At 41.1% G+C, this 23,739-nt stretch overlaps 1 protein-coding gene across 1 annotated transcript; it reads left to right on the top strand.

The window, feature by feature from the left end:
• The first annotated feature begins 614 nt into the window (after positions 1-614).
• On the top strand, positions 615-23,603 carry herc4 (HECT and RLD domain containing E3 ubiquitin protein ligase 4). Its single transcript, XM_047351836.1, has 24 exons — positions 615-800; positions 3,455-3,699; positions 3,786-3,945; positions 6,926-7,002; positions 7,099-7,320; positions 7,402-7,493; positions 9,624-9,754; positions 9,881-10,035; positions 10,118-10,194; positions 11,354-11,478; positions 11,608-11,667; positions 11,849-11,960; positions 12,159-12,348; positions 12,434-12,606; positions 12,691-12,810; positions 14,491-14,589; positions 14,693-14,860; positions 14,955-15,098; positions 16,186-16,352; positions 21,256-21,322; positions 21,414-21,496; positions 21,582-21,765; positions 22,624-22,726; positions 22,813-23,603. The coding sequence occupies exons 2-24, from the start codon at positions 3,474-3,476 to the stop codon at positions 23,019-23,021; spliced, it is 3,144 nt and encodes a 1,047-aa protein (XP_047207792.1). The 5' UTR covers positions 615-800; positions 3,455-3,473; the 3' UTR covers positions 23,022-23,603.
• Positions 23,604-23,739: the final 136 nt, after the last annotated feature.

Raw genomic sequence — 23,739 nt, 5'->3', positions numbered from 1 at the left:
AAAGTCAACAGATATTCTAATGAAATTTCGGTTTCTGTGTTATTTTGTAAAAATGGATTTTGCATTATTTATTGAGCCCGACTGCGCACTAAAATGAAACAATTTCGCTTTTTTTTATTTTTTTATTTTATTTAGTAGCTAAATTTAACAACTCAGAAATATTTTTGTGACGCAGCCTAAACAAAGACGATATAATGACATAAAGTCAATAAGTTTGTTTTTGGTGTGGTTAAGGAAACAGTTAAGGATTTGATGTGGGCATTTTCTATTACTGCTTACTATGGCAAGGACACGCATGCGCACACTGTCCATCTAGAACATTTCCGATGCTTCGCGACATTTCTTTACTACTCGAGGGAAGTTTGCGGAAATGCATTAAATTCCCCGGTTAAATTGTCAAACTTTCAAAATTAAATCTCACTATTTGCTCACATACTGATTCTTTACATGCATACTGGCACCGTTTTAGAGTATGTTGCACTTCTAATAGTAATTGGTAAAAGCAAAAAGCTGTTTGACTCCCATTTGAATGATTGGTGTCGCTAACTTTAGCAAATGGCTTTTATTTTTTAAAGCACAACCGGAAATACTGATTATAGCTCAGCTGCTTTGACACTGTACATTAATATCGCCGTATAGCAGTTGTTGACAGATCTTGGAGTTGACTGGAGATTTACTTTCATCCAGCTGATTGTTAGCTTTCGACGGTAGTTTCTGAAAAATGCCGGTTTTAAATATCTGAAAGCAGCCACAGTGCGAACCGTGGGGAGACTGGGAGGCTGGTTGTGGAGAAGCGTTTGGTGAGATTCACTGCTTGACTTGAGATTAACGGCAACTAAAACATGCTCTCAAAGTTGCTTAAGTGGCGACTTTAGCAAAGTAAAAACACTAAGAAAATGTATTTTACGTATTATATATAATATATTTAGTTGAGTGTTTGCTAGTTGGTGTTAGCTTGAATGAACTCAATGCTAAAATCTAATGCTTTAGCTTGCTAACTGCCTCTCCTATGGTGATAAATATCCCATTAAAGCCTTACTGTCGCCACGTGTTGAACGCTTTGATTACATTTAAATTTTATATGTTGAATATGGCATATATATGTATATAATGTGTCAATGTGCTTGCATCTAGCAGTCTTGAGTTCCAGAAGGAACGTTTTGGCTAACCTAAATTAGCTCACCCATTACCTTAACTATTAGCTTGGCTAATTGGTTTAAATGTTACCACTGAAGCCTGTGTGCAGATGCATCTTAATAGTATAGAATATAACCAAAAGGTTAATTTATCAGCAAATTAAAGCCACAAATCAGTACATGAATGTTATGGTTTGGCCATGTTATGTTCTACACAACCATGGAGAAGGAAGCTGATTGGACAGCTGTACAGCAGGCAGTCTGTGACTCCCCCATAAAGAGCGTAAGCCACAAAAGGTCAACGAGCTGGCTGTATTCATGCATGGATACCTGCCCTTATTGACATCGTACCAATACTTGCCCTAATAAGCACCATGGCATCACTGTACTGGATTGGCCAGCAAACCGACCTGTTCTCAACCCTACAGAGAGTCTATAGAGTTTTGTCAAGTGGAAGATGAGAGACACCAGAGCCAATAATGCAGATGGCTTGAAGCCACTATCAAAGCAACTTGGTGTCAGCAGAGCCACAGGCTGATCTCTGCATTGGTGCAACAATTCATGCAAAAGGTGCACAGACCAAGTAATAGGCGCATCTGATCAAATTACATAGTGTACAAGAAGGTTGACTGTTTATTCTGTGTGACCTTTTGTGTTTAGTGACTGGATTTGATTTACCACTCCTAAAAGAACTTCTAATACTTTATTGTAAATACGCTGCTCTCAAAATGAAAAGGAACACTAACATACATCCTAGATCTCAATTAATTAAATATTCTCATTGGAAAACTTTATTATTAACACAGTGTAATTGATTGAGAAGAAAATAACACAAAAATTATCAATGTCAATCAAAAGTATTACACCATGGAGATCTGGATTTGGATTCATACTCGATATGAAAGTGGAAAATAACATTAAAGGCTAATTCAACGTCAGTGAATATTCCTCAAGACAAGTATAAATGAGGTTCAGTAGTGTGTGCGTCCTCCATGGGCCTGTATAACCTCTCAACAACACCTGGGCATGCTGCTGATGAGACGGCGGATGTTCTCCTGAGGGATCTCTTTCCTCACCTGGATTAGAGCATCAGTTAGCTCCTGAACAGTATGGGGTGCGACGTGGCGTTGGTCGATTGACCGAAACATGATGTCCCAGATGTCCTCAGTTGGATTCAGGTCTGAGGAACGGGCGGGCCAGTCCGTAACATCAACGCCCTCATCATGCAGGAAGTGCTGACAAACTTGAGCCTCATGAGGCCTAGCATTGTCAGGCATACCTTATGGCAGTCAGGGCACCTCTGGCTAGTACATGGAGGGCTGTGCAGCCATCCAAAGAAATCCCACCCCCACACCATGACTGACCCACCACCAAACCATGCTGGATGATGTTGGAGGTAGCATAACGTTCTCCACAGTGTCTCCAGACTCTCAAGTCTGTCACATGTGCTCAGTGTGAACCTGCTTTCATCCACGAAGAGCACAGGGCACCAAATGGCGAGTCTGCCAATTTTGGTGTTCCCTCGCAACACCAGTCATCCTGCGCAGTGTTGGGCTGTAAGCACAGGCCCTACATGTGGATGTCGGGTTTGACAGTTTGAGTAGAAACATGCACATTAGTGGCCTGCTGGAGGTCCTTTTGTAGGGCCCTAGCAGTGCTCCTCCTGTTCCTCCTTGCACAAAGGACGAGGTAGTGGTCCTGCTGCTGGGTTGTAGCCCTCCTACAGCCTTCTCCATGTCTCCTGGTGTACTGGCCTGTATCCTGGTACCTATTCCACGCTCTGGACACTGTGCTGAGAGACACAGCAGATCTTCTTGTCACCGGTCACATTGATGTTTCATCTTGGATTAGCTGCTCTACTTGAGCAACTTCAGTGGGCTGTAAAAGACGCCTCATGTACCTCTATGCGTGACAGCACTGACAAAATAGAAAAGTGACTAAAAGTTCAACCAGAAAGGATGAGAACAGAGAAATGATCTGCAGAATCACTCTTTTATAGGGGTTGTCTTGCTAAGGGCCTCTCATTGCCACTTGTTGTATGTTCCACTTGCACATTAGCAGGTGAAATTGATTCACAATAAGTGTTGCTACCTAACTGGTGACATTGATTCGACAAAGGTGTGACTGATTTGGAGTTGCAGTGTTTTGTTTAGGTGTTGCTTTATTTTTCTGAGCAGTGTACTTCCATGTGGTACAAATCACAATATCTTATATTTTCTGGCTGCCTTTTTTCGAGATGCAAACTGCAGAAGGGTTATGGTTAAAATAATGCATTCGATAACATAAGGTTAGAAGAGCCAACATGTTTTTTCCAACAGAGCCAAGGTGAGAGCTACCATGCTTTGCTGGGGAAATGCTTCCTATGGACAGCTCGGTCTGGGCGGGATCGATGAAGAGATTGTAGTTGTGCCACGAAAATGCGAATTTTTTAACGGGAAGCGAGTGAGTGACGTGGGGTGTGGCCGCAGACACACGGCTTTCTTGCTGGATGATGGCACCGTTTACACTTGTGGCTGCAACGATTTGGGGCAGTTAGGACACGAGAAGTCCAGGAAGAAACCAGGTTGGTGATTTTTATGGTTTTGCCTTGTTAAAGTATTCTGCACAATCAGCCACTACTCATAAAAGACTGAACTTGTCATCTATTAGAGCAGGTAGTGGCCTTGGATGCCCAGATCATTGTGGCATTGTCCTGTGGAGAGTCCCACACACTCGCCTTAAACGACAAAGGACAGATTTTCTCCTGGGGGCTCGGTTCAGATGGACAACTGGGTCTAAATAACTTTGAAGAATGTATTCGAGTCCCAAGGTAACTTCAGTAACTTATTTTTATCATGCGTTGTATTTACTAATGGTTGCTATACGAAGCGTTGCAAAAGATGGGCAATTTTTCAGACCATTTTGTCACATTATGACCACAAACTTTGATGTATTTTATCAGGATTTTATGTGACAAACCAACACAAATTGGCAAATAATTATAGTGAAAAGAAACGCATAGTTTTTAAATTGTTCTATTTATTTTTGCATCAGAAAAGTTCAGTGTGCTTTTGTATTTAATCAATGTTACTCTGATACTCCTAAATAAAACGCAGAACCAGAAACTTCCTTCAAAAATCTCCTAATTAGTAAATTGAGTCCATCTCTGTGTGTAATTTAATCTCAGTATAAAGCCTGGTGTTCTGTGAAGACCTCAGAGGTTTGTTAGAGGATATTGGTGAACAAACAGCATCATGAAGACCAAGGACCACAACAGACAGGTCAGAGAGAGAGTTGTGTAGAAGCAGCTTGAGGTTATAAAACAATACATCGAGCTTTAAATATCGCACAGAACTCTGTTCCATCCATCTGAACAGGGAAGGAGGACGGACCACCTGCAGAAATACCGTCCAACTAAATGGCCAGACTGGTCAAAGAGAGCATTAATCAGAGAAGCAGCCAAGAGGCCCAGCATGTACAGGTCCTTCTCAAAATATTAGCATATTGTGATAAAGTTCATTATTTTCCATAATGTCATGATGAAAATTTAACATTCATATATTTTAGATTCATTGCACACTAACTGAAATATTTCAGGTCTTTTATTGTCTTAATACGGATGATTTTGGCATACAGCTCATGAAAACCCAAAATTCCTATCTCACAAAATTAGCATATTTCATCCGACCAATAAAAGAAAAGTGTTTTTAATACAAAAAACATTAACCTTCAAATAATCATGTACAGTTATGCACTCAATACTTGGTCGGGAATCCTTTTGCAGAAATGACTGCTTCAATGCAGCGTGGCATGGAGGCAATCAGCCTGTGGCACTGCTGAGGTCTTATGGAGGCCCAGGATGCTTCGATAGCGGCCTTTAGCTCATCCAGAGTGTTGGGTCTTGAGTCTCTCAACGTTCTCTTCACAATATCCCACAGATTCTCTATGGGGTTCAGGTCAGGAGAGTTGGCAGGCCAATTGAGCACAGTGATACCATGGTCAGTAAACCATTTACCAGTGGTTTTGGCACTGTGAGCAGGTGCCAGGTCGTGCTGAAAAATGAAATCTTCATCTCCATAAAGCTTTTCAGCAGATGGAAGCATGAAGTGCTCCAAAATCTCCTGATAGCTAGCTGCATTCCTGCCCTTGATAAAACACAGTGGACCAACACCAGCAGCTGACACGGCACCCCAGACCATCACTGACTGTGGATACTTGACACTGGACTTCTGGCATTTTGGCATTTCCTTCTCCCCAGTCTTCCTCCAGACTCTGGCACCTTGATTTCCGAATGACATGCAGAATTTGCTTTCATCCGAAAAAAGTACTTTGGACCACTGAGCAACAGTCCAGTGCTGCTTCTCTGTAGCCCAGGTCAGGCGCTTCTGCCGCTGTTTCTGGTTCAAAAGTGGCTTGACCTGGGGAATGCGGCACCTGTAGCCCATTTCCTGCACACGCCTGTGCACGGTGGCTCTGGATGTTTCTACTCCATACTCAGTCCACTGCTTCCGCAGGTCCCCCAAGGTCTGGAATCGGCCCTTCTCCACAATCTTCCTCAGGGTCCGGTCACCTCTTCTCGTTGTGCAGCGTTTTCTGACACACTTTTTCCTTCCCACAGACTTCCCACTGAGGTGCCTTGATACAGCACTCTGGGAACAGCCTATTCGTTCAGAAATTTATTTCTGTGTCTTACCCTCTTGCTTGAGGGTGTCAATAGTGGCCTTCTGGACAGCAGTCAGGTCGGCAGTCTTACCCATGATTGGGGTTTTGAGTGATGAACCGGGCTGGGAGTTTTAAAGGCCTCAGGAATCTTTTGCAGGTGTTTAGAGTTAACTCGTTGATTCAGATGATTAGGTTCATAGCTCGTTTAGAGACCCTTTTAATGATATGCTAATTTTGTGAGATAGGAATTTTGGGTTTTCATGAGTTGTATGCCAAAATCATCCGTATTAAGACAATAAAAGACCTGAAATATTTCAGTTAGTGTGCAATGAATCTAAAATATATGAATATTAAATTTTCATCATGACATTATGGAAAATAATGAACTTTATCACAATATGCTAATATTTTGAGAAGGACCTGTATATGGAGAAGAACTAGCTCTGCACATTACCCTGAACACAACATTCCTGTGCTGAAACTTGGTGGTGGCAGCATTGTTCTTTGGGGATGTTATTTTTCTGCAGGCAAAGTAAATTTGAAAGAGGACTGAGCTAAATCCAGGACAAGCTATGGGGGAAACCCGTTGGAGGGTCAAAAAGATTTGAGACTGGGGTGGAGGTTCACCTTCCAGCAGGAGAACAACCCTAAACATACAGCCAGAGCTACAATGGAAGGATTAATGTGTTAGAATGGCTCAGTCAAAGTACAGACCAAAATCCAGTTGGCGATCAGTAGTAAGACTTGAAAATTAATGTTCACAGACATTTCTATCCAATTAGACTGGGTTCCAGTTTGCAAAGGAGAATGATTCTGGATGTAACGCTGGTAGAGACGGCAGCTGTAACTGCTGCAGATTGAATCAGGCTGAATACAAATGTCCCTCTTTTCAGGTTTCTCTTTAACTATTCTGAAAACTATGTATCCTTTTCATTCAGTTAATATTCATTCCTTTGTGTTGGTCTGTCACATCAATTCCCAATAAAACAGTTTGTGGTTGAAACAAGACGAAATGTGAAAAATAAGTTTGAAGAAAACAAACACTATATTTGCCACTGCTTTTTTGTCTCTGCTTCTAATGATGAAATGTCTTTTTATTAAGGCTGCGGCTCATGATCCATATTTGTTTCTTATTTCAAACATGTCAGAAACATCAAGAGTTTGTCAGATGTACAAATTGCCCAGGTAGCCTGCGGGTTTTGGCACTCCATCGCACTTGCAAGAGGTGAGGATGGTTTGTGGCCTCGTAATGATTGCTTATTTGTTCTACTCCTCATGTTTGTCTCACAGTCGGCCTATCATGATATGTGTTTGTTCGCAGGTGGCCAGATCTTCTCCTGGGGCCAGAATCGGTACAGTCAGCTGGGGCTTGGAATAACTGGACAAAGCATTTCCACACCTCAGATGGTTCAGTCTCTGCAGGCCATTCCTTTCTCTCAGATATCAGCAGGTGGAGCCCACAGCTTCGCTCTCACTTTCTCTGGAGCCGTGTTTGGTTGGGGCTGCAACAAGTTCGGCCAGCTGGGTGTCAATGACACCAATGGTGGGTTATTTACAAGCCTTTAACTGCTTGAGAGTATTTAGGACTTCACCCACAGACTAATTCTTAGGGGCTCTTTAACAGATCGGTGTTTCCCAACACTCCTAAAGTCCTTAAGATCACAGAGAGTGATCTACGTCTCCTGTGGAGAAGATCACACAGCTGTGCTCACCAAGGTAGGTTGGATCTTTTCTGCTCAGTTTATCTGAACAAAAATTTACATTTGAATCAGCAAATCTAACAGTTCAGGAGTTACTTTTAGCTTATTGTTATTTGCCAGTTTTGTTTGTTTCAGTGAAAACTGGGATACCACCAGGTTGCGTTTTCGAAGGCAACGAGTTCACTGAGAAAAAAGCTTTAAAAGGAACATTTCTCTGTGGGTAAAGAGACTCGGTTGAGTCACATGTTGTCCCTCCCAGCTCAGCATTTGACTGCTGGTTGTCTAAACAAAGGGACAACACTCTGACTTCCTGTTGATGCCATCACACAGCAGGTTGGTTGGTGTGTATACAGAGAACACCTGATGGCTCTGGAGGTTGCAGGATAAACGCCAGGATCCTGCATAAGTATTCAGTCTTCTGCAGAAGACGATGTCATTATTCCAACGTTCATTAGTGAATCAATTTCCAGTTTTATGATGCTTGGAAAATTGCTCATACCCCCTGGAATGTTTTCCCATTTCGTCACGTTACAGCCTCTAACCTCTGTGTATTTTAGTGGAATGTCCCGTGATGGACCAACACAAAGTAGTGCATTATTGTACAGAGGAAGCTGCAGCTTTCAGCCAGCTTTGAACATCTACAGGCTGACATTGTGCCTCGTTCACCTTTTTACAAAAACTGTCAGATTGGATGGAAAGGCTCTGTGAACTTAAAGGTTTAAGTCTTGACCTAGACCAGAGGTGTCAGTCTCCAGTCCTAGAGGTTTGGTGTCCTGCAGCTTTAAGATTTGTTCAGGTCCAACACACCTGAATCAAATGGATAAGTTACCTCACCAGTAAAAGTTCCAGGGCCCTCGAGGACTGCAGTTTGACACCTGTACCCTAGACTTTGACTAGGCCATTCTTGTACATGAATATGCTTTGATCACATTTTTAAGTATTTTAAATTCCATGTTTCATTTACTTCCACATCACAATTATGCACTACTTTGTGATTCCTTAGTTTTTCTTAGTTTTATGATTAGAATAGATTAGGAATGTACGTAAGTAACTTGGACGTTCTCGCTGGACTTTTCTCCGACCATTTATTTCTGATTTATGAGTGGATATTTTTTTTTTTTTATCGAATAAGAGCTAATTCATGACAAATGTTGTCTTAAGGCACTATTTAAACTGGTTTCAGTTTCAATTAAGGGGTGTGAATACTTCTGTCATTGTAAATTCAGTTCACACACAACTGAATTAATTCATGTTCATTGTTCAGCACCTAAAAGATTTTGATTCAGTTTGAATTTGAAATTCAGTTCCATGGTTCTTGGTCATTTATTAGTTTTTAATAAAATAAAACAATATTTAATTAGAATAATATATAATTAGCTTATTTAACTGTTTAATTCTCTCCTTTTTCTCTTTGATCATGTAAATGCATTTTATTTTGTCCAATTTTCCAATAAAGCATCTCTAATGAACATGTTTTCCTGCTTTGAGGTAAATTTCTCTGCTGTGGCTGCAGCTGGCTCCTACACATTAACAACACATATGTTGGGCACACAAAACTTTAATCTTTATGCTTCGATGGCTGGGTGTTAATCTGCAGCTTCATTTAAGTTGAAAGCGAGATGAGAGCCACCCTGAACCACACCTACATGCATCTGCTAAGCTTTGGCCTTTGAGGGAAGATGTTCTGTATAAAGATGTTTGTTCTGAAAATGACTCATTTTCCAGATAAAATAAAGAGTTCTGTTAAATGTTGCCTTTCAGTGCTGTGTTCAGTTCATGTTCAACATGTAAAAAAGCAAAAAGCTTTCCAGCCCTTGTGTTTAACACTGCCAGGCGTGTTGTAAGAATATAAATCATTTCGGAAACGGAGGAAAATGTGGCCAAGATGGAAAAAATGTTCACCACAAATTGCTGCTTATGGACATACTTTGGGTAGAGCTTATGCCTGAAAACATGAATAAGTTGCTTCATAAAAAAATAAGAATAATGGGTGAATATCCATTCACAATCCTTATTTAAGAGATTTTGGTCAAAAAATCTATTTGGTGAAGCGTTCTGTAGTTTTTATGGAAATGTGCTAAAAGCACTGCATCATACATGTTTATATGAATCATTTTCAGCTTCATATTTCTGGGTGTTTTCACAGGAAGGAGGTGTGTTTACCTTTGGAGCCGGAGGTTATGGTCAGCTCGGACATAACTCCACTAACCATGAAATCAACCCCAGGAAGGTGTTTGAGCTCATGGGAAATGTAGTCACACAGATTGCCTGTGGAAGGTAAATGCATACATACTGTATTAGCATTAATTTACATGGTGCATTAGAGAACTTATCCGATAATACGTGGATGTTGTAGGATTTTCTTTGCTTCAGTTTAAACTTTTATTCTACACTGAATATTAGGCAGCACACGTTGGCGTTCACACCTGCCTGTGAAAAGATGGATTCCTTTGGGCTGGGAGGCAACGGGCAGCTCGGTACTCGCTCCACCTGTAACAGAAAAAGTCCCGCTCCAGTCAAAGGGCCCTGGGCTACTTCCAGCACTGCAGAGGAGTACGGTGAGACTTCCTAACCAAAGCCTGAGGTGGAGAAAATCATGGTACTAAATATGATTACTAAAACATCCACTCTGATGTCCAGACTCAGAGCAGAGCTGTTTTGTCAAAAGGATTTATGCTGGAGGAGATCAAAGCTTCGCTCACTATTGCACCACTAACGTAAGTATGCTAATAAGAGGCTCTTAAGGCATCTAATGTCTTTCTGGATTTACCCGGTTTGCAAATAAGTTTATGTTCTCCCTGTGGATATTTGTATGCTGTCCCCCCATAATCCAACTGTTCCAAATCCAAAAAGAAATAAAAACAGAAACAGACCCTCTAAAATTGTGAGGACGTGGTTATTAAAGTATCTGAATCCAACAAAACATCTGCATTCACAGGCTGTATCATATGATATGACGCATTCAAGTGCTGCACGTCACACTTAGAAGCTTTTAAATGCAGCTATCACCTGATCCCAGGCTCTATGTGCACCGTAGCCATAAATCCACAGTTGTAGTTGTCCATATTTGATTTAAAACTTAAAACAACTACTTTCTCCACGGTGATATCTTGAAAACTATTTAAAGTTACAGTGTCCTCAAAAAGTATTGACACCCCTTGCCACTACGTGCTTGCTCAGAGGGAGAGAACTGAATTTGATTGCTTTGTATTATAATTGGGACTGAATTTTAATGTCTGTAGTTTAATTTGGATCTGTGCTTATTGGATCTGATTGGATTCTGCTGGATTGATTTGATTCAGCAGTTGGAAGTATAAAGCGGACCTTGTCGTCTAGTAAAGTTTCTGAGACGATGGTTGTTGTAATTGGGATCTGTTTTTTTCCACATTTTGTCACCTTACAACCGCAAACTGCAATGTATCTGAAAAGTGCGGCGTGTGTTTGTGTTCATTACTCTTCCACTTCATCATTATGCGCTGCTGTGCTGCTCTATCGCATAAAATCCCAGTAAAATACATAGAAGTTTGTGATTGTAGCAAGACTGAAAACGTTAGGATATTAAGAATTTTGCAAGACATTGTATCCATAAACAATAGTTCTTATTGTGTATGAATATTATATGTGTAGTATGTTGGTCCTGTACTAGAACCAATGGTATTAAAACATTGTATTGATGGTAAAAACAAATGAAAGTGGGTTGCTTCACCTGATTAGTCACATATTTGATGTTTTACAGGATATTTGAATCCTTGGATTTAAGAAACACTGAAGTAACGTTAAGTTTTAGGATTTTCAAACAGTAAAAGCTGTCAGGTTTGTCTTTCCCTCCACTTACTCTACATAAGTTGATATATTTCTTGTCATGTTTAACTGTAGGACCCTCAGGACATGGACAATGTGAGAATACAGGATTCCCAAAGAAAGATCTGCACCCTGAATGAAGATATTGTACAGAAATGGTTGAATCACTCACCAGGAAGACTCCCGGCAGAAATCTCCAAGTAAAGCCCTCTCCTAAGATTGGTTCTGCCGTCATATTCCTACTGTCCAGTTATATCTCCTAGGTCTGTTTAGAGATTTTGTTGCTAAATGTCACCAAACTCATCAATGATCGTTTCTGATTGCTGCAGTGAAATCGACCTCGTGTTCTCCTCTGCAAGCTGCCTCAACGGATCGTTTCTGTCAACAAGGTAATCACATTTTAGGTGAAGTCTATTTTTCACTCGGAGGGGGTGTCGTTGGTCAAACAGCAGGGAGACCCCAGCAGGAACGCTAACTGCATACACCAGTACTAAACCTTGCCCACCTTCATCAATCTGTTTGATTCTCTGTAGCGTTATCAGCTTGTTTAAAACCGTTTCCTTTGCACAGTCATCCAGGTCACTTCAGCACCAGCAGTAAGTATTCAGGGGTGGATATGAACATGGCTCGCCTGCTGCTCCACAGACTAATTCAACAAGAACGCCCAAAGATTTCTCAGCAGGTCAGTGCTCGCTCTTAATTCATCTCTCTAGATCCTCCCTGATGCTCCCTGATGCTCTCCTCTCTTCAGCTCAACTCAAAGGTTTTCTGCAGGGTTGAGGTCTGGGGCCTGAGATGGCCTTGGAGGGTTTTCAATAGAGTGGAGCCATATCAGCTGGTGGGACTACAGTAACCGTCTCCTCCCTGTTATCTGCCTCAGGTTGCTGCCAGTCTGGAGAAAGCCCTGATTCCCAGACTGACTAACTCTCCTCCAGACATCGAAGCCCTGAGGCTCTACCTCACTCTGCCAGAATGCCCACTCTTCAGCGACCGGAGCAATTACATCACCATCACTATCCCGTTTGCCAAATGTGTCATCAGTCTGAAAGAGGCTCCACTGAAGGTGTTGGGTATGTTGCATTTTTTTACTCACTGAAATTCGTGTGGTGATGAAGGGAGTCATCTTGGTCACAAACCGTTTTTTAACTGCTTCAGGAAACTGGTGGTCCACATTTGAGCCTCTGTTCTTCCAGCGTCTGGTTGATTTGTACAAAGACGTAGTGGTGTATCTGCTCCAGATGCACAAGATGGGGATTCCCTTTGCCGAGCAGAAAATCTTCACCTGCTTTGTGGACACCTCACTCCGGTTCCTGGAGATTCTGCACAAGGTGAGAAAGGAAGAAAAAAGGTTCCCTAATTCGCTTCATCAGCTCCCAAATTTCCTACAACTGCGTTCACTTTGCTCTCTTCAGGTGAATGAGAAAGCAGGAAGCATCATTCAGTACGATAAATTCTACATTCATGAGCTGGATGACCTGATAGACATCAGAAATGACTACGTCACATGGATTCAGAGGCAGATGTACCCAGTGGTGAGTCTACTGAGGCAGTTAGTTTCACTACTCCCTCACAGTGGAATCGTTATCAGAAATCTGGAACTGTTTCACATTTCTGTGATGTTAAAAAACACAAACTTGAATGTATTTTAATGGGATTTTACCTGATTGGTAATCACAACGCATCAAATTACTGTGAAGTGGAAGGAAAATGTAAATGCATGGTTTAGATGTTCTGTATTCAGCTCCCTTTCCCTCCTAATTACCTTCAGAACTCCACTATTCAGTAAATACTCTCCCTGTGCAGATCTTATTTTCAGTAGAAATCAACAAGTTCTGTTTCTGGCTTCAGATGTTTGTTTGAGAATATTAGTGAGCAAACAAAAACCAAGAAACCCAGCAGACAGGTCAAGGAGAAAGTTGTGGAGAAGTTGAATGGAAGGTTAGGGTTGAAAACAATATCCTAAGCTTTGAACATCTTACAGAGCTCTGTTCAATCCCTCATCCAGAAAAAACCTACCAAGGCATGGCCATCCATCTAAACTGACAAGCCAGGCAATAATCTGAGAAGCACATGCTAACTCTGGAGGAGCTGCAGAGATCCGCAGCTCAGTTAGGGGATTCTGTTGACAGGACAACTATTACTCAAACAAATATAGCCCTGACAAAAGAGTCAAAAGCCATATGAAGTTCTGTTTGTAATTTGCTGCCAGCCACGTAGGGGACACGGCAAACATGTTGAAGGGGTGCTGTGGTCAGATGAGACCAAAGTTGAACCATTTGGCCCAGAAGCAAGATGGCGGCGGCAGCATCAACAGGCACAGGGAACCTGATCAGAATTAACGTGAAGGTGGATGGAGCTAAACACGGGACAATCCCAGAAAGAAAACCTGTTAAAGGCTGGAGGAGACTTGAGATTGGGGTGGAGGTTCACCTTCCAGCAGGACAACAACCAGAAACATTCAGCCAGAGCTACCTTGGAATGATTTAGATCCACGGCTTTGAGCCGGCTTAAGTGATACTCTGGTACAATATGTGTATGGTCTGAATGTAAACTAGACATAGGTTATATAATACTGTTTGTAAAAGATTTAATGAGATTGATATCACAAAAATGGCTAATAAAGAGTTTTTTGGGACTGCCATATTAGATGTTGGTTAAAGTTAATAAGGAGCTTCCTACTTTCCCGACTGGTATTCTGAATTCAGGGGAATATTTTTGTTAACTTGGGACATTCAAGATCAAGCAAAGTCTTGAATTTGTGTCCAAGTTACAATTTTAACTTGTGCATCAAGAACTATGTTGCATATTTGACCAATCACTGAGTGGTGATGCATAAGAAAATTTTGAACATTTCTTTGAATTTCTGACTTCATCTACACCGACAAAGCCCAACTCCGACTGGAGTTTTGTTTGAAATGCTCAGTGTGGTGGTGCAAAACCTGGTTTAGATCAAAGTTTATGTGTTAGAGTGGTCTAGTCAAAGTCCAGGCCTAAGTCCAAATGAGAAAATGTGTGTTCACAGACGCCCCCCTTTCACTCCAAGTTTAAAGGCTTTTCCAAAGAAGAATGGACAAAAATGTCAGTCTGTAGGTGTGCTAAATTGGTAGATACTGACCCTAAAGACCTGCAGCGGTAATGGCAGCAAACTATCGGCTCTGGACACTAAAACCTCTGCCATGTGTTGATGTTTGTTTCTGTCTCTGTACCCTCAGGGGCGTGACGGCGTGGTGACTCTCTGCAAGTATCCCTTCGTCTTTGATGCTCAGGCAAAAACAGCGCTGCTTCAGACAGATGCTGTTATTCAGATGCAGGTATCTTAATTCTTCTGCATGATTACATTATAGTGACTCGATGTAGAGGAACATTGGACCGGCTTACAGTCAGTCATTAATCGTACTTGTGTTTGAAAACCAGATGGCAGTGGATCAGGCGCAGCTGCAAAACTTCAGCTCCATGTTCCTGCCAGCTGTTGAATCTGTGAACCCCTGTCTGATCCTCATTGTTCGAAGGGAAAACATCGTTGGAGACACCATGGAGGTTCTCAGGAAATCCAAGAACGTTGACTACAAGAAACCACTAAAGGTGATTTAATATCTAAAGTTTGTTGAGTTAGCTAACTTAACCTTTTATTTCCTTGATGAAATCCAAACTTAAGTGTTTGTGACATTCATTGCAGGTGATCTTTGTGGGAGAAGATGCAGTTGATGCTGGAGGTGTCAGAAAAGAGTTCTTCCTCCTGATCATGAAAGAGCTGCTGAATCCCAAATATGGGATGTTTCGCTACTACGAGGAGTCCAGGCTTATCTGGTTTTCACACAAGGTGTGAGCGCGCTATGCTAATCCAAACATGCTACATATACTAATAATACAATAATAATACCAGCAATTGGTACAGTTATTCCACACTCAATGGCACCGTTGGCTGTGTCAGAGTATCTCTGAGCCACTCCTCAAAATGGGAGACACAAGAGAACATGTCATTCAACTATGGCAGATATTTGTTGATCATCCTAAATCAGGAAAAAAAACAGTTACTTGCCTTAACTTCCTCATATCTACAGTCGGAGCAATAACTGAAACGTTTAAAAGAATTGGAACAGCGAGAATCAAAGCTTGATGAGGACTAAAGCTTATTGTCACCACGCAGTCAGGAGGTTGAGAAAATCTCTAAAGCTCACTATTGGGAAACAGCAGCAAAGAGTGCTATGTCAAGGTCTCCAAGTCTCTAGAAGAGCCATTAGATACCTATCTCTCTCCTACCATCCTGAATGTAAACGGGAGGACCTTATTAAACTCTACTGGGACCTAACAGGAACCAGTTTGACTCGTTTTGCAACAAACACTTCAAGTCTGTTTCGAAACAAAAGATAAATATGGGGAAAACCACCTCTTACTTACTATCAAGTAAGGTAGAGGATCTGTGATGCCGTGGACCTTTTTCTCTCCCAAAGTCCCTATAACTCTGTTATTGTACATGGGATGATTAACTATCCCAGGACATTTTAATAAAAAAATCTCTCGAGTTCTCATAGAAAACTAAAAATGGTTCACAATTGACTCTTTCAGCAGGGCAGTGACCCAAGCATGTGGCCGAATCAACTCGGTCGTGGTTCTTTAGACACATAATCAGTCTTCCATGACTATCTCGGTCCCAGACCTACACTGAAAACCTGGACTGGGCCAAAAAAAACAGCATGAGAGAGCGCTCAAGCTAAGATCCCTCTCTCTGTAAGCAGCTACCTTCTAAAATGTTACAGGAGAAGACTGCTGCTTCGTGTTGGCAAAGGGGCTTGAACAATGTATTGACAGCAGGGAGCTGTATATACCATATCTACATTATAATGTTCTATGAAGTGTCAGAAAAGCACGTCTGTAAAATCTTTTACCATCTCTGCTTGCCGTTGCAGACCTTTGAGGACTTTGACTTGTTTAACCTCATCGGGGTCATCTGTGGTCTGGCCATCTACAATTTCACCATTGTGGAGCTCAACTTCCCTCTGGCACTCTACAAAAAACTTCTGAGGCGGAAACCAACGCTAGAAGACCTGAAAGAGCTAACGCCAGACGTGGGAAGGTCAGTGTTTGCTGGTTTCCTTCAGTGTTCTGTTGACTTCTGTTCATCTAAGGCCTGGTTCAAACTGCAAGATTTCAAGGTTATCGGTTGATTTTTCAAAACCTGAGAGATCCCATACGTGGCGATTCAAAATCTTAGATAAAACAGGTGTGGTCTCACAGTGTGTGGTGTCCAGCCACACGGCAAACACACCACACACCAACAGATTTCACTCAGGAACTTTTAGAGGTCAGAATGGAAATCTCTCGAGATCAAACATGAGTTTACAGTGAATAAACATGGCTGACGAGGAAGAAACAATGGTGATAGTGGGTGGACTAATTTTAACAAAGAAGAAAAAAACATTACAAAAAGAAAAGGCAGTTAAAAGAGTGGAGACGGCGTGAGCAATGGCTCTACTAGCTACACTATGATTAGAAGGTGTGTTGTTACACTGTTTAGATTGTTCTCTGTTCTGAGCTTTCCCCCATTTTGGATCCCCTCTGTGTTTCCGTCCCCTCGCTCTCGGATTGGCCATACGTCACATTCAACAGGCTGCGTGCTCGTTTGTCCTCAGGGAACACCCCACACGCTAGGATATCGAGCCAAGACAATCCAACATGTTGAATATCCCCAATTTGAGGTTGGTGCCGTCCCAACGTCCTTCCTAGCAGACCAGATCACTATTAACACACCACACACAGCAAGAATATCTCATAAGATTATCTTAAGAGCATCACCATAATTGGGGTGTAATTCAGATTCTCGGAGGGGGGAGGATCGGATCAAAAATCGGGATAATTATCTTGCTGTGTTAACCAGGCATAATTCCGTTCAATTCAGTTTTATTTATATAGCGCCAATTCACAACACATGTCGTCTCAAGGTTCTTCACAAAGTCAGGTTCATACATTCCAATTAATCCTAACCATTGAACAGTTCAGTCAGATTCAGTTTTTTATTCAAATTGGATAAAAAGTTTTTCTATCTAAGGAAACCCAGCAGATTGCATCCAGTCAGTGACTTGCAGCATTCACTCCTCCTGGATGAGCATGTAGAGACAGTGGACAGTCACTGGCGTTGACTTTGCAGCAATCCCTCATACTGAGCATGCATGTAGCGACAGTGGAGAGGAAAAACTCCCTTTTAACAGGAAGAAACCTCCAGCAGAACCAGAACCAGGCTCAGTGTGAGCGGCCATCTGCCACGACCGACTGGGAGAACAGAGCAGAGACACAAAGAGAACAAAGAAGCACTGATCCAGGAGTACTTTCTATGGGAAGGAAAAGTAAATGTTAATGGATGTAGCTCCTTTAGTCGTTTCACCTAGAAAGAAAGAACAGATAAACTCTGAGCCAGTTTTCAAGGTTAGAGTCTGAAAGAGAGCACATAGAGTTAGTTATAGTAGAAGCTCAGTCAGTAGCCATGTCTAGGAGAGAGAAAGGGTTAAACACTGAAAGACAGGGCTATGTGGATCATCTGTAGAGGGTGAGCATTAAGTTGTTGCCAGCAGAAGCTCGGACGATTCCCCTCTCCAGAAAGGTGTCACAGGTAGACACAGAGTCAGGCCAGGTGTAGCTTCTAGGAAGAGAAAAGAGAGAGAACACAAAGTTAAAAGCTGAAATAACAGCAAATAATGCAAAATTGGAGAGTAGTGTGAGAATGTAGCGAAGAGGGTGAAAGTGGTCATTATGTCCTCCAGCAGCCTAAGCCTATAGCAGCATAACTACACAGATAGTTTCAGTTTATTTATTTATATAGCGCTTATTTACAACAATGTCGTCTCAAGGCACCCCACAAATGGTCCGGTACGGCGCGGGGCCGCCGGGGAGGCCAGACCAAACCACAGAGTGCCAGAGCCCGGCCACCCCAGAACAGGCCACGTGTAGGGGCACTAAGTAAAATAATAAACTGATAAAGTTTGTCCATCTAGAGCCCACTGATGGTCACTGTTATACTAAAAACCACAAGGATTGTGATACCTCTCTCTGTCAGACTGATTATAACCATTGGAAAAGAGAAGGGGTCATACAGGTAGCAGAAATGGAGGGTGTGTTTGCACCTCAACCATAACTGAGCCGGTTTAGGCTAAACCTGACTCCACCTTACTCCATCCAACAGGGAGGGAGGAAGGCTCCCTCCCTGATAAACTAAGCCACTCTAACTATAAGCATTCTGATAGTAAAGAATTACAATAGTCCAGCCTTGAAGTAACAAATGCATGGACTAGTTTTTCAGCGTCACTCCTGAATAGGATATTTCTAATTTTGGCAATGTTCTGGAGGTAAAAGAAGGAAATCCTAGAAACCTGTTTAATATGGGATTTAAATGACATGTCCTGGTCAAAAATAACACCAAGGTTTTTTACTTTATTACCGGAGGTCAATTTAATGCCATCCAGGTTAAGTGATTGGCTAAGCAGTTTCTTTTTTAAAAATTCCGGTCCAAAGATGACAACTTCTGTCTTGTCTGAATTTAGAAGCAGAAAATTTAAAGTCATCCAAGTTTTTATATCTTCAAGACATGCTTGTAGTCTATCTAACTGGTTGGGTTCATCAAGATTTATGGATAAGTAAAGCTGAGTATCATCAGCGTAACAGTGAAAATTTATCCTATGCTGCCTGATAATTTGACCTATTGGAAGCATATATATAGTGAAGAGAATTGGCCCAAGTACTGAACCCTGTGGTACTCCACAATTAACCCTGGAGTTTAAAGATGATTTATCATTTACATGAACAAACTGGAATCTGTCAGACAGATTTAAACCAGCCTAGCGCTGTTCCCCTGATCCCTACAGCATATTCCAGCCTTTCTAAGAGAATATTATGGTCGACTGGATCAAATGCAGCACTGAGATCTAACAGAACCAGAACAGACACAAGTCCATTATCTGAGGTCATAAGAATATCATTAGTGACTTTCAGCAGAGCTGTTTCAGTGCTATGATGAGCTCTGAAACCTGACTGAAACTCTTCAAACAGGTCATTGCTGTATAAATGTTCACACATTTGATTAGAAACTATTTTCTCAAGAATTTTAGATAAGAATGGAAGATTGGATATAGGTCTGTAATTTATCAAGTCATCTTGATCAAGCGAAGGTTTCTTAAGTAAAGGTTTAATTACAGCTAACTTAAAAGCCTTGTGGTTCTGATCCATTTACTAAAGATAGGATTAATCATAGTCTAAAGTGGGACTGGTAATCAGAGGGAACACTTCCTTAAATAATTTGGTTGGGATTGGGTCTAACATACAAGTTGAAGGTTTAGATGAAGCTAATATTTCTGATAACTCAGGAAGCTCCACAGGATCAAAACAGTCCAAACATAAATCAGGTTCTACAGTTACTTCAAATGTTGTCTCACTTGCTGAGGATGAAGTAATCATCTTCGGGAGTATATCAAAGATTTTCTTTTTAATAGAATCAATTTTATTTAAGAAGAATCCCATAAAGTCATGACTGCTAAGAGCTAAGGGAATGGATGGCTCAACAGAGCTATGACTCTGTGTAAGTTTAGCAACTGTACTAAAGAGAAACCTAGAATTATTCTTGTTCTCTTCTATTAATGATGAGAAATAAGCTGTTCTAGCTTGGCGAAGTGTCTTTTTATACAACACTAGGCTATTTTTCCAGATTAAGTAGGAATCCTCTAGGTGTGTAGAACGCCATTTTCTCTCCAATTTTCTAACATTGTGCTTTAAAGTACGCAGATCTAAATTAAACCAAGGAGCCTCCTATGAATAATCACCTTATTTTTCAAGGGGGCTGCATTGTCTAATGCATCACGCAATAATGAAGAAACACTATGAACAAGAGAATCAATTTGTGAAGGGGAAGAAACAGAATTATTGCCCTCCACTGTGTTTTTCAGTGATAATGAGGAAACCAAAAGTAGAACAGATTCTTTAAAGGTTGTTACAGCATCATCTGATAATGATCTACCATAATGAAATTTTCTTTCAGGTGTGGAGTACTCAGTTAAATTAAACTCAAAGGTTATTAGAAAATGGTCAGACAGGACAGGGTTATGAGAAAATATTGTTATGTCTTTACACTCAATGCCATATGTCAGCACAAGGTCCAGAGAATGAAGACAAAGGTGGGTAGGTTTGTTAATGTTTTGATCAAAGCCAATTGAGTCTAAGATAGCATTAAACGCTATATTTAGGCTATCACTTTCAGCGTCTACATGAATGTTAAAATCCCCCACTATAATAACCTTATCTGTATTTAACACTAAATCAGATAAAAGGTCTGAAAACTGATCTAAAAATTGAGAGTAAGGACCTGGTGGACGGTACAAAACAACTAACAGAAGAGGTTTTAGTGCTTTGCAATTTGGATGAAGAAAACTTAAGGATTAAATATTCAAAAGAGTTGTAGCTATTGATTGGTCTGAGACTAATCAATAAATCGGACTGAAAGATGGTTGCTACTCCTCCTCCTCGCCCACTAATTCGAGGAATGTGAAAATTTTAATAATTAGAAGGAGTTGACTCATTTATAGTAACATAATCCTCTTGCTGCAGCCAGGTTTCTGTGAGGCAAAATAAATCAATCTGATTGTCACAAATCAGGTCATTAACTAGCAAAGTCTTTGAAGAGAGAGATCTTATGTTCAGTAAGCCACATTTAATTGTTTTATTTTTCTTTTTAGTCTGAGTTGTGTTTATTTTTATGAGATTTTTCTGATTTCCTCCTTTTAGATCATTTTTTTATCTATTCAATTTTTGCCGTGGGCGATACACTGTCTTAATAGGGTAATGGGTGGGTAGCAGTACAGAAGCTGCAGAGAGGAGTGTTAAACTATGACCCTGCTTCCTGGTCTGAACCCTGGGTTGTCAGAGTTTTGGAGAACTAATAAATTCGGCCAGATAAGCTGTTCCCATTTTAACAATTCTGTGATTCACCCTTAAACTAGAAGTCTGCAGGAACTGCTTGACTACACAGAGGATGACATTGAAGACACCTTCTGTTTGAATTTTACTGTAAGTTAACATTTTGTGTGAACACTTGTAAGAATAAATATGTTTGTCTTTCAAAGAAACCAACTAAAAACGATGTCTGTGTGTTTTTCAGATCACAGAGGATAACTACGGAGCCACAGAAGTCTTGGAGTTGGTACCAAACGGTGAAAACATTTATGTCAATAAGTCAAACCGGTAAATAAGTCTAAGCCGTCTTTTTACAGTCATTAGCTGATGTGACTATGCTTACCGTTCATTCTACCTATGACGATTTTTCCAGGCAGGACTTTGTCGACGCCTACGTCAACTACGTTTTCAACACCTCAGTAGCTCCTCTGTTTGAGGGGTTCTCTGCAGGCTTCCACAAGGTGTGCGGTGGAAGGGTTTTAGATCTGTTCCAGCCGAGTGAACTGCAAGCTATGATCATTGGCAACACCAACTATGACTGGACAGAGCTGGAAAAGGTGTTTTCAGTAGAATGTGCCATTTTACAAACTTGCAGTGCTTTGTAAAAGTATTCATATGGTTTCACATTTTGCCTCATTGCCAAAGCAAAGTCCAACATTTTTAATGGGGATTTTTTGTGATAGACCAACAAAGTAGCTTTGAAGGAACTGCAGAGACCCATAGCTCAGGTGGGAGAACCTTTACAAATCTGGACTTTATGGACGAAAGCTTCGCTGTAAAGCCTCGATAGTTTCTGTTTGTCAAAAGCCATGTAGGGGACAGAGCAGATGGTGAGATGAGACCAAAACTAAACTTTTTGGTCTACATGCAGGTGGAAGACCACCACCCTGAGCCCACTGCAAAAAGTGGCTTACAAAATGAATGTTCAGTCTTCATCCAACCTGACTGAGCTTCAGCTATTTGTTGAGGAAGAATAGGAAGGATTTCAGTCTTTAATTGTACAGATGTGTTGGAGACATTCCTCAAAACACCTGCGTCTGAAAACTGTGATTCCTTTTCCTCCCACATCAGTTATGAACTGCAGCCAAGTTTCTGCTCGGCAGACTAGAAATGCTTGGAACACATCTGGCTTTACTCTGAGGTGAAAGTAAACACACATGGTTTGTTTACTGAGTCGATAACCTCTGAAAGCAACTGGATTCTATGAAGGGGGGCTGAGGACAAATCCATGCCACACTTTTCAGATTTCTATTTTTAATAAATGGTAAAAACATGCATCATTTCCCTTTACCTTTATAATTATGCACCGCTGTGTTGGCCAATCACGAAATCCTCATAAAATCTTTGAAGTGTTTGGTTGTCACTTGACAAAAAGTTCAATATGTTTGCTTGAATAATTTATTTTATCTCTGCAGAGTACTGAATATAAAGGAGAATACTGGGCTGAACATCCAACCATAAAGCTTTTCTGGGAGGTCTTCCACGGTCTTCCGTTGGAGAAGAAAAAGCTGTTTCTCTGTAAGTTTTGCCCAAAAGGCCTGATGACCCGTCTATGTAAGAAGATCAGTTCCCTCAGCGAGTTCACATTGTTCCTGTTTCTCCAGTGTTCCTCACAGGAAGCGACCGCATCCCCATCTTGGGCATGAAAAGCCTGAAGCTGGTGATCCAGCCAACCGGTGGAGGGGAGCATTACTTGCCTGTAGCCCACACCTGCTTCAACCTCCTGGACCTTCCCAAGTACACAAGTATAGAAACACTCAGAGAGAAGCTTTTACATGCGATAGATCACAATCAAGGCTTTAACCTCGCCTGATGCAAGAAAACGACTTAAGCTTGGCCTGTTGATGGCAAACACATTCCCAAATGTTGTTTTACAAGCTTCCTAGGACTGCACCTCGTTGGAAAGAGGAAACCGATTTTCCAAATTCAGTTCATGTCATCATAGTATTTCGATGTTCTGATCCCGATATATGGTAATGTAGATATGCTTTTATTCATGTTTGGATAATACAAGTATGATGAGGCTAAATAAATAAACTCTTCATCACAAACAGAACTCTTGTAAGATGCAGTGAAACAGCAGCACTGCTCTTGGAAGCTTAAAGGTTTAACGTTTCAGTTGAAATGTTTCAAACTAGCATCAAAGCGGGAAAGCGATCTCGTCCATAAATGCAAAGGTACACGAAGAGGTAATCTGATCCCAGAGTTTGTATTGTTTTTAGGTCTGTTGCTCCATTTTACAGGAGTTGTGTTCAGCAGATGGTTGAGTCCAGACCATGTAAACATGCTGATGGTGGTGGCTGACTTCATTGCCATGGCTGTATGCCTTAAGTGATCCACAATAAATTAAAGATAAAGTACAGCCAATTAAAAAAAATAAAATCCTTTGAGGTGGTGTGTGTGTTGAAGCTGGTGTTTAACTGCTGTTCTGTTAACATTGATTTCTTTGAAGCAATTTCCTTTTATTATAGCTATAAAACAAGTTTTTTAAAACATCCTTTTTTTTTTTATTTGTTAGGAGGGAAAATGTC

The sequence above is a fragment of the Girardinichthys multiradiatus genome, chromosome 22, assembly GCF_021462225.1.
Source record: "Girardinichthys multiradiatus isolate DD_20200921_A chromosome 22, DD_fGirMul_XY1, whole genome shotgun sequence".
Classification (NCBI taxonomy): domain Eukaryota; kingdom Metazoa; phylum Chordata; class Actinopteri; order Cyprinodontiformes; family Goodeidae; genus Girardinichthys; species Girardinichthys multiradiatus.
This window is presented reverse-complemented; position numbering and strand designations above follow the sequence as displayed.